The sequence below is a fragment of the Phoenix dactylifera genome, chromosome 8, assembly GCF_009389715.1.
Source record: "Phoenix dactylifera cultivar Barhee BC4 chromosome 8, palm_55x_up_171113_PBpolish2nd_filt_p, whole genome shotgun sequence".
Classification (NCBI taxonomy): Eukaryota; Viridiplantae; Streptophyta; class Magnoliopsida; order Arecales; family Arecaceae; genus Phoenix; species Phoenix dactylifera.
In genome coordinates, this window is record NC_052399.1 from 2,337,885 (window position 1) to 2,351,648 (window position 13,764).

Consider the following 13,764-nt stretch of genomic DNA (forward strand, 5'->3'; position numbering starts at 1 on the left):
ATCATAAGTGCATCTTCTCATCTCTCCCCTCTAATTAAACAATTAAGTTATAATGTAGGCAAAAGATTGCATCTAAGAAAAGGTATGTCTAAGATTTACAATCAAGGGATTCATACATTCATACACCGTCTACTGCATTCAAGGACCCCAAATAACCATCATACTAGCAGAAAGTCATCCACTAGCCACATCCATATCAGCATTTGTCATGCCCCTCTATCCACCCTTCTGTCTTGAATTGTGAGGAGAGACCGTCCATCCTGACGAATTTTTTTTGGGTAAACCAGGCACTCACACTAATCTCGCGTGAGCATTGCCAACAGAGTTACAAGCCAAAACACTCCACAGCGGTGGAGGAACAGGTACACAGTGAGTCCACAAAATCTCTCCAGAGTGACGAGCAGTAAAGGAGGCGACCCAATTAGCAACTTTGTTCGCCTTTCGGAACATATGGCCAACCTAGAACATAACACACTCCTGTAATAATCGTCTGACATCCTCTATAAGCGGATGGTCGAAGACCCCCGGCCTCTCATGTAGAATCTACTCTACCACCTCCATTGAGTCCCCCTCCAGGATAATGCACTGGGCCTCCAGAACTCGCCTCGCATAGAAGACACCCTCCCATGTTGTCCTGAGCTCCACCCTCAGAACTGTTAAGATTACTGGGCACAAAACTCACTGTATCCGGCTTACCAATTAACAATTGATCTCATTCAGGCATTCCATCAAACACATCACAGGCATGAAAAGATAAGCACAAAGACACCAAATTTACGTGGTTCGGCAGCAAGTGCCTACATCCACGGGGAGGAGGAGCAATCCACTATGTCAATCTTCCCAATAGGGTACAAACATAGATACATAAGAGCCCAAAATATGGACTGCCAAATGATCACAATAGGAGGCAAAATAAACCAAATATAAAGCAAAACAACCTGATCGGATCACCCTTCTGCAGCCACAATGATAGATCAAAAGTGTAGTATGCAAATCAACCTTTCTACGGCTCCAATGGTAAATCAAATGAATATCAAAAACATACCTTCCCTTGTTGCATGTACTGTGAACAGCAAAGAAGAAAGAGGCTCACGAAAATAGGAAAGTCACAGGAAGAAGCCACGGTTGTAGAAGGGAAGAAGGAAGAAAGCCTCCAGCGAGTGGAAGACAAAGGAAATCCAAGTCGGATGTTGCCAGGAGACCGAGAGCGCACGGGAGGATGAAGAAGATGGAGTGCGGCGGCTGAAATCCCTTTCACCCTAAAACAAAACAAAACAGAAACCCTTCATCCCGCGGGAACAAGTAATGTGTAACTTATATATAATGGGATGTCATTTTGCAAATAGGTCCCTCTCAAAGCCACTATTTGGAGCAAAGTCCAAAATAATCTCGCGTGAGCATTGCCAACAGAGTCACAAGCCAAAACACTCCACAACGGTGGAGGAACAGGTACACAGTGAGTCCACAAAATCTCTCCAGAGTGACGAGCAGTAAAGGAGGCGACCCAATTAGCAACTTTGTTCGCCTTTCGGAACATATGGCCAACCTGGAACATAACACACTCCTGTAATAACCGTCTGACATCCTCTATAAGCGGATGGTCGAAGACCCCCGGCCTCTCATGTAGAATCTACTCTACCACCTCCATTGAGTCCCCATTCAGGATAATGCACTTGGCCTCCAGAACTCGCCTCGCATGGAAGACACCCTCCCATGTTGTCCTGAGCTCCACCCTCAGAACAGATGACTCGAAGGTGCATCGCCTACCAGCCACAATCAACCTGGACTCATGATCTCTAATCACAAAGGCAGCACCCGTGCGTCCTCTACCGACGGACAGACTGCCATCAAAGTTCACCTAAAGATACCCAGAGGGTGGGGGCTCCCAGAATGTGAGTACATACCTAGGCGCTAAACCAGTAGAAGGGAACCCTAGATGAAGCAATCATAATAGCCTCGGATACCTCACTAGCCTGACAGATAGCTCTATCCACCATAACTCTCGGAGGGACCCTCCTACCCTCGAAGACTCTGTCGTTCCTATCCAGCCAAATGTGATAGGCCAGATAGGCACCAACAATGCCCCATGCAACAGAACTCGAAGACCGAAAGTCCGACCTCAGGAGTCGGAGTAGATCCTCAGCAAACTCAGTGGACCTCGGCAAGGAGAAGGAAGCTTGTCGCCAAATTTGAGCAGCCCGTGGGCACTGTAAGAGGACATGGTTGATCATCTTCTCTACCTCCGAACAGTCCAAACATAACAGAGAAATCTTCATCCCCCTCCTCGCCAAAATACTCCTGATCGGTAGGCATCCCCAAACCACTTTTCAGATACATAGAGCAATCTGAGGGTGGGTCCACATCCTCCAGATCCATCTGCCGTCCAATCGCTTCGAGCTCTCACCACCCATCACAGCTTGCACATCTGCCGATCTAACTCTGGCCCTCCCAGTAGTCGTCCATACCAGTCTATCCAACATGGGCATGTGGGAAAGTGGGAGGGCAAGGATCCTCTCAACCAACTAGGACCCGAATGCCTCTCTAATCAGCCCCTCATCCCACCTACCCTCACCGGGGATGACGAGGTCACTAACTAAAAGCCCTACCAACTTCGCCGAATCAACCATCGTCGGTAATTTTCTTAGCGGTTGGTCGACCACCCATATGTCCTACAAAACATCAATCGACTGGCCATCCCCAACGACCCAACTAATCTGCGCCAGCACCGCTAGAGCATGTAAACATATCTCCCTCCGTATGAATGAGCACTGTCGTCTGGGCTGAAAGTCCGCTAACACCGTCTGCGCTCTGTACTTAGCCTTCAATAAGGTGCTCCACAGGCATCCCAGCTCCAGGATAAACTTGGTTGTCCGTCTCGCAGCAAGCACCTCCTGCCTCTCTACCAAAGAGTGAATCTCCAAACCCTCCTGCCTGAGTGACTAGCAGACCATCTCCCAAGCCGCCAAGTAAACACCGCCCCTGCTATCCCGTTTACCCTAGATGAAGTTTCTGAACAACTGCTCTAGGGACCTCAAAAGTGATAGTGGTACCGAGGTGTTTGCCACTAGGTACACTGGAATCGAGCATAATACCGACCAAAATAAAGTAACCCTACCCATCATAGACAGAGCCTCCATCTACTAGCCCTCCAATCTGCATCTGAGACCTTGCACTACATCGAAACAGTCACTATGATGGAGTCGTCGCCCGATGATCGGAACCTCTGGGTACCTGAAGGTTCCCTCAGACTTGCCCATCCCCAAGATGTCTTTGATAGACTGCTTAGTCTGCCACTTGGTCCTAGGGCTAAAGCAAATATCAGACTTAGTCCTGTTCACCTGCTAACCTAAGGCGTAACAATAGTCCTTCAGGATGTCCTGAACGACCCTTGCCGACCTCCTCGTTGCACGCATCAATAGCAGACAATCATCGGCAAAAAGCAGATGGGAGATATGAATCGACTCTATCACTGGTCAGTATGCCTCCAACGCCTGAATCTCAGCTGCATGCCTGAGGGACCTGGATAAAGCATCCGAACAAAGAATGAACAGCAGGGAAGACAGAGGGCATCCCTAGCGAAGACCGACCGCAAACTCGAAGAATCGAGTGGAGTTTTCGTTCACCAGGATGGCAAAAGACAGTGTGGTCACACACCCCATCACCCAGACAATCCAATCCTCATGGAATCCGAAACACTCCAGTGATCATCATACGAACTCCCAACTCATCCTATCATAAACCCTCTCCATATCGAGCTTGATGCCCATCAAGCTTCTCCTCCTCAAAGCCCTCCATAAATCTGATATAAACTCCTGGGCAATAAGGACATTGTCTGAGATGCTACGCCCATCAACAAAAGCTCTCTGCTCTGGGCTGATAAGTCTTGGTAATATGCCCCTCAACCTGGTGACCAAGATCTTCGTCGTGGCTTTGTACAAGGTGGTGCACAGGATGATCAGTCGGTAGTGACTTGTTTTTGAGGCATCCCGCCTCTTCGGTATCAAGGTCCAGTCTACCGAAAGAGCTGCCGAACTGAAGAACTGCTCTGCCTCAATCACATCCTATCTGATCAAAGGCTAGTATCTTCTGAAAAAAAAAGGTGGAAATCTATCCAGACCCAGGGCCCTATCCTCACCCAAGGACTAGAAAGCCTCCTGAATCTCTTTCACAGAAACTGGCCTGATCAAAGTCGAGTTCTCCTCCTCTGAAACTCAGGAAGATGGGTTTTGCATGAAGGATGAACTCTCACCTCCCGACCGCTCTGTCCATCTGGATCTGAAGAACTGCTCTAGCACCTGCCTAATAGCCTCTGGGTCCTCCGTCATTTGACCATCCAAGCCCCTGATACATCTGATCCTCTCCCTTTGCCGTCGAATGATGGTAGACTGATGAAAAAACCTGCTGTTCCGTTCTCCCTCCCTGATCTACTGGACTCGAGATTTCTGCCTCCAAAATATCTCCTGTTACCAAAGAAGAGAGTCATGGGTAGACAAGTGGGCCCTCAACTACTTCACCATCTCCTCAGTCGACAGGCTGCCCCTCTATACCTCCAGGGTCTGCAATCTGGATATAGCTGTCTCGAACTCCTCGACCCTTCTGAAAATACTCCCCACCTTCTCCTTATTCCGCTGCCGTTTAGTGATCTCCAACTTCTGAGATACCATGTACATAGCACTACCCCGGACGGGCAACCGCCATACCTCCCAACCCCCTCCTAGGAATGAGGATATGACAACCATAGTTTCTCAAATCTGAAAGGGCAGCAATAATGAGTGGAGGAGAAGTACCAACCAGGATCGGATAGTGGTCCGAGGCGATCCTCGGTAGATGGCTCCCTTGACGGTTGTTGCAGCACGAAAACTTGGGGCCATCAAAGCCAAGATCAATCAGCCCATTACTCATAATGAAGTTCTGAAACTCCCTAACCTCCCTCTTATTGGTGAATGCCTTGCCCCCCCTCTTCTCTTGCAGACTATCAATGCAATTGGAGCCACCTGCCACCATCATGGGATGACCCAGTTAAGATGGTTTGGCAATCTCACCCCAATGAACTCTCCTCATCCTGAAATCCATACTAGCATACACAGCCGCTAGGCCCACTAGCATCCATTGTCTGTTGTTGCCTTTTGAGATCACCATCACCACCTGTTGCTCACAGACTTGAAGATGTCCAAGCTTCCACCCTCTAGCCTCCAAGCTGCAATGATCCCACCCGACAACCCATGAGATTCCACTGCATAGAATACCCACGAGCTCGGAAAGGCCCGCCTGGCGTGCTGTAGACTCCTCCCTGATATTCTAGTCTCAAATAGCACACACACCTCTGGTCTATGAATTTGAACTAGCCTTCGAAAGGCTGGGGCAAAAGAGGGCTTTCTAGCCCCCCAACAGTTCCATAAAAGAATCTTCATCAAGCATCCAAGGTTGTATCAGGGACCACCTTGGATCCAATGTCTCCACTGCAAACACAAATCCCACCATCCGCCACATCCTTCATCTCTCCCTGCAAAACCCGTTGAAGGAGGCAAAAGAGCCGCTTATGGGGTTGCGTGCTCTCACCTCTCGACGGGTCACCGCCACTCCGAGGGTGATCATGACTGACCCCTGCCCAACTATTAAAGACATCCCCCTCTGAGCACTGCTCCTCCACCTCCCGCTATCAGCCATAGCTGGCAAGGTTGAAATGGGAGAAGAGGCCTCACCACCCTCGGCCCCCTCGACCAACACCGGCGGGGCCACCACCGGGGTCCCTAAATGCGGAAGCCCAGAACCCCCCGTGCCATCGCCACCGGGTTCCTGCTCGACCTCCTCCCCCTGTGTGGCAAAGAAGAACCTCGAGTCCCGGGGCGGGCTGAGCTCCTTTGCTGCCCGGCCCAGAACCCGCACCCACTTCCCCAGGCCCGCCCGGCTGCCTTGCACCCACGCTCACGCTTGGCCCAACCTGCGTGTGCGGCTCTTCGCACTGGCCCTAGCGCACTGGTCCAGCACCGACCGCATCCGTGCCCCCATCTAGAAGGCCTGGCCCGCTCCCTCTCGGCCTACCGCCCGCACCGGGGCGAACTGGGCTTTGGGCCCGTTGAAGCCTTGGGCCCCCTGAGGCTTTCAGGCCAACGCCCGAGCCATCAGCCCGGCCTTTGGACCTAGTGAGAGCCCCAGCGCCCAACTCAATGGGTTGGCCTAGCTCGCAGGCGGGTTGACTCGGCGTCGTCTCCTTCGCCGCACCCGAGTCTCCACCGGGACCCAAGCCAACCACCTCCCTTTCCATTGCTGGTAGACGCCTCCGTGCCACCTTGGACAGTGTCTGCCATCCTTCCACCTCCGGACTGGGGGTTGGATTTGACGACGAACGCCCTGGTGGATTGGCTTCGTGACCGGCGGCCTCCGAAACCCCTTGGTTGGTGGCTCGGTCTCCCTCGGCCTGCCACCTCCCGCAGACTCCTTGGCCGGCCTCACTCGGTTCGTGGTCAGCCAGGGGCCGAACACCGGGCAGCCCCCCTCCCTTCGCGAACTCCGAGGCGATTCCTGCCCCCCATCTAACACCCCGACCTCCATCTCACCAGCCCGCGACCCTTCTGGCGGCCGAGGAGGGGGGAAACTGCACTGCCCCTCCCCATCGAAAGTACACCGACGGCATACTTTCGCAGACAAACTTCTGCCAAAAGCACTCCACGCCCTGGATGAAGACCCCTGGTACTAAGGGTAACCTCGCGTCTAGCTCCACTTGGACCTACGCGAAACCCAGCCGGCATCATTGCTCCATGCATCCGTCCACTACAATCGGCCTATCTGCCGCCGCCGCAACCTCTATCACCGCCTCTGGCTCCCAGAACTCCACCGGCAGCCTAGGGAGATGAACCCAAGCCGTAGCCCTCAGTCGGAACTCCCGGGCCACCCAGTCCATCGGCACCCTCCTCCCCATGCTCCGCACAATCAATGCGGGGGCTCTCCAAGCCTGCCGAGCCCTCTCCAATTTCTCCAGTTGCACGACTACCACCCTGGGGAAGATCTGCCGCATCACTCTCCGCTCGTCGTCCGAGATCTTGAAGTTCGTCCAGGTCGCTTAACGAGGCGACGCCCTGGCCACCTCCGTCCATGACCGACCGGCGGCACTCACCCCCGGAGGCTGGTGCACCACCTCGGCCCGACATGGTGTCAACAGCCGGCTCCTTCCCTGGCCTGCGGTCGCCCATGACTTGGCCTCGAGCTGCTCAATGAAGTGTCTCACTCACGGCACTCCTGGCAAAGTTTCGAAGGAAGTGATTTATGCCACCGTAGTCTTGTAGTTTGAGCATGAATCTCCAACAACTAGTAATCGTTCTTTTGTGACATGCAACAATATTTAGGTACGGATGGCATGGCACGATATAGATAATTAGAAGCCAGTTCATGCAACATAATTGAATGGATAAGATTGGAGGTTGTTGCATGGAACGGCTTTGCGAGAACAAGTATCCACCCTTCTGGTTTGCCGTTGAGGATGCTTTACGTGCCTCGGAGGCAGACACTTTCCACCCCCACACCCCCACCCCCACCCCCACCAAGAAGGCCTGCTCTTACCTTTCAAGCAACTTTTATTACGGTCAGGCGACGTCTAGATGTACGCCGTTTGTTGGTAAGTTGGAGCCACTACCCAAAAAAAAAAAAAAGTAGGATACGAAGGAACTCGATGATGGGGCTCGCAGACGGACCCGACCACCCAATATACTTAACAGTGGTTGAGACCAGTCCACTCAGAAAGGATAGTTCGGTGTCTCGAATATCATGATGGTTATATTAATTTAAAGAACTCGGTGATCATGATAAAGCACATGCAACATCAGTTAGTTAATAGAAAATTCAAGTAAAAGATGCCATCTGACTTGCTGATATAGACCCTTGTTGGCCACACTAGAGACGAAGTATCTGCATTCATCCCATTATCGCGTACTAATTGGTTAAGTTTCCTTGCATGCATAGCGAATTTCTTCTAAGCTGCTCACTAGGTTCACGGAAACCTTGTACCATTTTCCGAACACAGGTAAGGAGAGAGGGTGGAAGAGGAAAAGTTGGAGAAATTCATGACTGCTGATGAAGAGTGAAATCAAGAGGAGAAACAAGGACCGATGAGAGTCGGCAGAAAAGAACTATACAACAACTAATAAATGCAGGACCGGACTACACACTAAAGCAAGCATATATGAGGTGAAAACCGTCAGGTTAAACAACGAAGTGAAAGAAAAGATCTAATCCCCTGTGCTACTCTCAACAGAATCTTACAGCATAACATATACAGAATGTGCACTATAGATGGTCAAACTTTTGACCCACTTGGGCAGATCAAACTGAGCTGATTGTTCCTCTTGCATTAGCTTTCTCAGGAGGATCATCCAAACTATTGCTGGTCTCAGAAGTTTCAGCAGAGTCCAGCTCATAACCTCCATACTGCAAATAATCGTATCGTGTGAGCTCATATTATGAAAAGCTGCCAAATTTGAGGAATCCTAATTTGGAAAAAAATTTACAGACACTCTGAAAATAAATCCCAACTTTCAGATTACGAATCAAACAAGTTATACGATAAAACAAATCAGTATATTATAGGACTTGAACAGGGTAGATCAATACAACAGAAGATTAGAAGGCATGAGTATCATAAAAAAAAATCTGCTTAGATCACCAAATGAAGTGCACAAGTGGGTACCTCAAGCTGCTCCAGCACATAGATTGTCTGATTCAGATCACCATGATTTGCATTGAACAATTCAGCAAGCGATTCTATAGAAATATCAGGAAACATCGATGAGAGGAACTCTATTATCAGATTGGGATCATCCACCACATTTTGCTTCTCGCTTCTTGGAATCACATCTTGGAAAGCGTCATCAGAATTCCAGGGTTCACCAATCTCTGAGGATGACTCGTCAGAAACTTTAAGTTTCTCTAAGCCTTGGATGTCATGATCCACAGAAACAGAGTCTGGTAGCTGGTAGTCTGCAGAGTTCTCAATTATGTCATTTTCAGAATCATCCAGGGTGGCCCTATTCTCTCTTTCAGAACTCACTCCAGGCCCAATCTTTGAGAGAGGCACATAGGGAGTGGCATATGGATTCAAAAGAGACTTCCTTTGCATCATTATAGCAGTTGGAGCAGATCTGTCAAACTCACAATAAAATACATCTCCAGGGATCATTATACAAAACAAACATCTAAAATATAAAAGAATCAAGTAGGATGACACTGCCATTAAGTTATGGAAAACTGAGGAAAGTAAGAAATAAACTGTCATCTAGGTAGTAAGCACATTTAAATTCAGATAGTTAATTCGAGAAGAACATAACGGCGAAGGTCTGATATGAATAATACAGCTTGGCAGAATAAAGACTTTTGCTTCTGTTTAATAGAAAATATAATTCCCTCGTAACACATTTGATGTAACACATTTGATTATCATTACCGAATGGCATGACAGCAATTTCAGCTCGATGACATCATTGGATCAACAGCTTCACTATAGTAATTACAGCATATAATGTACTACAGTTTTTAAGGCTAACTTTAAACGAGTGCTGGTTCTTTTAATCATTTGTGCTACTTAAGCAGATGTTTACAATTCAAACCTAGAAAAGTAATTGAAACTAAGCTGTTATTTTTCACTCAACATGCAGCTACCTGCAAAGGTCAATAGGATCACCCACATTGAATGTTATTGGAGATCAGATGAATTTGCATAAACAGGACAGCATCAAAGACAAGTTATTCATGTTAACAAAGGGAAAATGAAGGCAAGAGAGGAGTAGAGTCCAGACAGAACGAATATGACCAGAAGAAAGCCTTGCACGCTTATGCTAGGATCATTAGAAGTGACCAGTGTAAAGCCCCAGAGAAAGGGTCTAAGGGGAAAGGGGAAACCACCAGATAAAGAATCCCAAAATAATGAACCATAACATCCTTATGCTTTGTTCTAATAATAGAAAATCCTTAGATAACATATTAAAGGTAGTTTTAGATGGACAGAATATGTGTATATTAATAATTTCATGATATCTATTATATTTAATATATTTTATTTATTTTTATGTATCTTAAAATATAAACCGCATATATGTCCTTTATATGTGGTCCACAAAATGCATATGAGCTAGCTATGCAGTCCCTTGCCAACCCGCATATCGCAGCCACCTTAAAACACTGCTATTATGTTCTAATGAAAGATTATAAAAACCTGCATGAAAAGCTAAAGTGCAATGATTATACTAAATAGAAGCTCAAAGAATTTTATCTTTTAAATTTACCGCAAGATGAATCAAAACATAGCTATATTTATCATATCTCAGTTCCACTTTCTGATGCTCAAATCTATGAATTTATGGTCATTTAAATTCTCACAAGACAAGAAGAGTATTATATTTCTTTCTGGGCTGCATACAGTTTATCTGATGATAGACTTTGAGGGCCAAAACACTTCTGATTATCACAGGAACCATGTACTGGAATTATTCATCCTATAGAAAAGTATAAATGGACAATGAGTTGGTCAAGGGAAACATCAGACTGAGCCCAAGAATCAGAAGACAGAAGTGGAAGCTGGAATGAAGCAGCACTCAAATGCCAATTTGAAAATGCAAAATGATGAATCATAATTAGCCATCAAGCCAATATGATAACTCATTTCAGCTAGTCAAATTGGCAGGAAGCTTAATTAAGTGATATAGTAAATGCAAATTTCATGATGCTGCGCAATCTATGGAAACACATCATTATGTTTGTAGTTTGTACCAAATATGCAAAGAATAGGAGCTAACAAATGGTTAACCCATAAACTCCAATATAGATGTTCTCCAAAACCTTTGGATTTTTAATAAACTAAATCATATGATCCAATCGATCATAGTATCCTTGAGTATGATGTAGGCAATGTAACAAGTAGCTGGTAGTGTGAGGCCCAATAGTCCCACATCGGAAAGACTCGTTCCAGAGCCTGGGCATATGAGGCGGGTGTCTCCAAATCCTGCAGACGCGTTTTGGGTGGAAAACAAAACCGGGGAGGGGTGAAGGACGCTTGCGTGAAGCCCCAGAACCGGACAATATCTGGCAGGGGAGCCCCGTGTTCCTCCCTCATGTGGCCCCCACGTGGGCACTAGGTGCCTCACGTGCCTCGCAGAGGCGGGGGCGTGACAGGTAGTCAGCTGCAATGTAGTAGATGGTTAATCCACATATACGGACATAAAGAGAGAGAAATGTCAACACTTTTGTTTGAAAGGATCTATCATATAAGAGGTTCAGATAATTGGCAGAACCAACAATAGGTCAACCAAGATGATAACAGTTAAAAAGAGAAAACACAATAATAACCTATTCCGTAAGTTGAAAGCAGACAAGCCAGCTATGAAGTTCATCCAAGCTTATAGGGGAGAAAAATTAATCAACACTGGTCAAGGATGGCTAAAGATGGCTATGTCATAGTTGGTGTAACAAACAAGTGCTTCCATTACAGAACCTTGATCAATAATAAGACCATGTTAGGTCTGGTCTACTTAGCATCTGAAACATCGGTCGCATTCTGATAACGGATGGATCCTCCAATCCATCCTAGCAACTTTACCAAGTATTCTTAGAAAAAGTATCAGATCTTCTGGAGTCCCTGATCATCCATCACTATGCATTTCTTTCTAAAGCAGAAATAGAAATACTTTAAATGCATAACCACAATTATCATGCAGCTAAAAAAAGGCATTTGCTTTACCATCTCAATGATGGCATCAGTCAGTCAACATCATCACCACTGTTTACTTGTCTGGTATCTTGTTTCCATCATCACCTTTTCAAGGTGTGAATTAGAAGATAAGGGAACTAAACAAAGTCTTGAATTACAAAAGAAAAAAAAAAACTAAAGAAAGAATTACTCATCTGCATCATTACATTAGGAAAGTCAAGGTGTACAATTAAAAGATAAAGGACTTAAACATAGAATTACTCCTATGACCTACAGTTATAGTGGTATGAGTTTCACAGTAGCTGCAATCCTCACAAACACTAAATATTAATGAATTAGGGGGTTATCAGTGACTACCTTTCAGTGATTTTCTTTGTATTAAAAAATAGTAAATACAAAATAACATACCCAATATTGACTTTACTATTTATTTTTTATATTGGCTTAAATTACTTATGATATCTAAAGGAGATGTCTGCAAGGTTAAGTTTCTGTGCAGAGTCATACATCGGGAGCATTAAGAATACAAAGTTTTCTTCAAGAATAGTTACAACACAAAGAATGGGTGTACATATCCTGAATTCATTGAGCTAAGGAGGAAAATGTTGGTCCATGCATTGTGTGCATAAGAATCTTTAAGTCAACAGAAGTTTAAGAAAATCTAAGATTTTAGTTTAACTTAATATCAAGATATGTGATTACATCATTCTTTATCAGATTATCAAGGAATTCGAATCACAAAACAGACATAAGGATCAATAATGTAGTTCATCAACACAACATAATGAATGGTACACTGCAAAAGTACAGCATACCAAATCAAAAAATAAAACAAGCACCTGAAGCCATTATCAACACAAAAGAAACTCTAAACATGGCTTCTATTAAATTAAATTGATCAAGATCCAGAAACACCATGAGAACATTAAAACTTACTAAGAGAATCCTACATGGCTGCTCAAGAAAGCCTTCCAGGACTCTAAACACAACGTCATCATATCAGAATTACAGAAGAAACCCCTCTTGACATCAGTCGCAATAGCAAATATAAAATGCATGGCAAATTCTAAGATCAAAACAAATGAAAAAACGAACATACGTCAATGGAATCATCTTGAACCACAATAATAGGAGAAATTCATAAATATAATTAAAGAACAGCAAAATCTTGCCCTAAGCAACAACTAACACATTCAAGAAAATACAAAAATTCTTCAGAAATAAAGAGGAGGAAGTTCTTTAACATACATGTCAGCCAACCTTTCAAGACCAAGAAGAATCAAATCAAAGCTGACGCCAAAGAAAGAAATCCAGAAGAACTGCTACTTTTTCCTAGTAATCTCAGGAAACATTACGTACAACGCACAGAAATTAAAGAAGAATCCCGCACCGACATCAATATCTTGCAGCAAAAATTTACAAAAAAGACCCTAATCTTTACCTCTCCACGAGTTTCGAAAACCTATCCCTTCCATCACAGAACCCAAAGAAGAGATCAAACACACGTATTTGAACCACAGTTCGCAACCCGAATAGAGTAAATGCAATCGGAAAATAAAGAGGGAAAGAAAAGAAAGATCCGATTGCAAGAAAATTGGATTTTAAAGCAAAAAAAAAAAATCCTAAAAGGATGGCAGGAGATCCTAAAGAAAAGATCGCAAGAAATAAAGAAAGAGAAACGACAAAGGGAGATGTTCCGATCGAGATTCACCTCGGAGAACCGAATCGGAGAGCGACAGAAACCCTAGCTTCAGACCTCCTGCCGGCTTCTCGTCCGCGCCCGGGATGGAGCGAGCAAATAACGGCACGGAAAACAATTAAGGAGGTGAAATAGGGGGCGAAAATTTTGATCGGAGGTCACTAGGGAAGGTCGTATTTATGGGGGGGGGGGGGGGGGAAGGTTGGATGTGCTCGGGTGGAGGGAAAGTTATGGTCGGTCCCACGCGCTCGTTCAATGGCGTGCAGTCCTTGGCATTTGACGGTTAGCAACGACTGTAATCTGGCGGCCGTTCCGTTATGGTAGCTTTGATGCAATGGAGGACCAAATAAATAAAAAAATTTCACATACATAC

General features: G+C 45.8%; 1 protein-coding gene across 2 annotated transcripts; it reads right to left on the minus strand.

The window, feature by feature from the left end:
* Positions 1-8,068: 8,068 nt before the first annotated feature.
* Positions 8,069-13,558, minus strand: LOC103722982. Of its 2 annotated transcripts, XM_039128630.1 has the most exons (4): positions 13,404-13,548; positions 12,629-12,671; positions 8,681-9,131; positions 8,069-8,421 (listed from the first exon to the last, which is right to left on the minus strand). In XM_039128630.1, exons 3-4 carry the CDS (start codon positions 9,110-9,112, stop codon positions 8,317-8,319), a joined length of 537 nt encoding a protein of 178 aa, XP_038984558.1. In that variant the 5' UTR covers positions 9,113-9,131; positions 12,629-12,671; positions 13,404-13,548; the 3' UTR covers positions 8,069-8,316. The 2 variants fall into 2 exon arrangements, with proteins under 2 accessions (XP_038984558.1, XP_038984557.1); XM_039128629.1 differs by lacking the exon at positions 12,629-12,671 and having other exon boundaries at positions 13,404-13,558.
* Between the last annotated feature and the right edge of the window lie 206 nt (positions 13,559-13,764).

Bases quoted from the DNA above. Each gene is read 5' to 3' on its own strand.
- LOC103722982 (XM_039128629.1), bottom strand. From the start codon at position 9,112: ATGATGCAAAGGAAGTCTCTTTTGAATCCATATGCCACTCCCTATGTG. The intron at 8,422-8,680 runs GTACCCACTTGT...GATTATTTGCAG, and splicing joins ATGTGCTGGAGCAGCTTGAG to TATGGAGGTTATGAGCTGGA.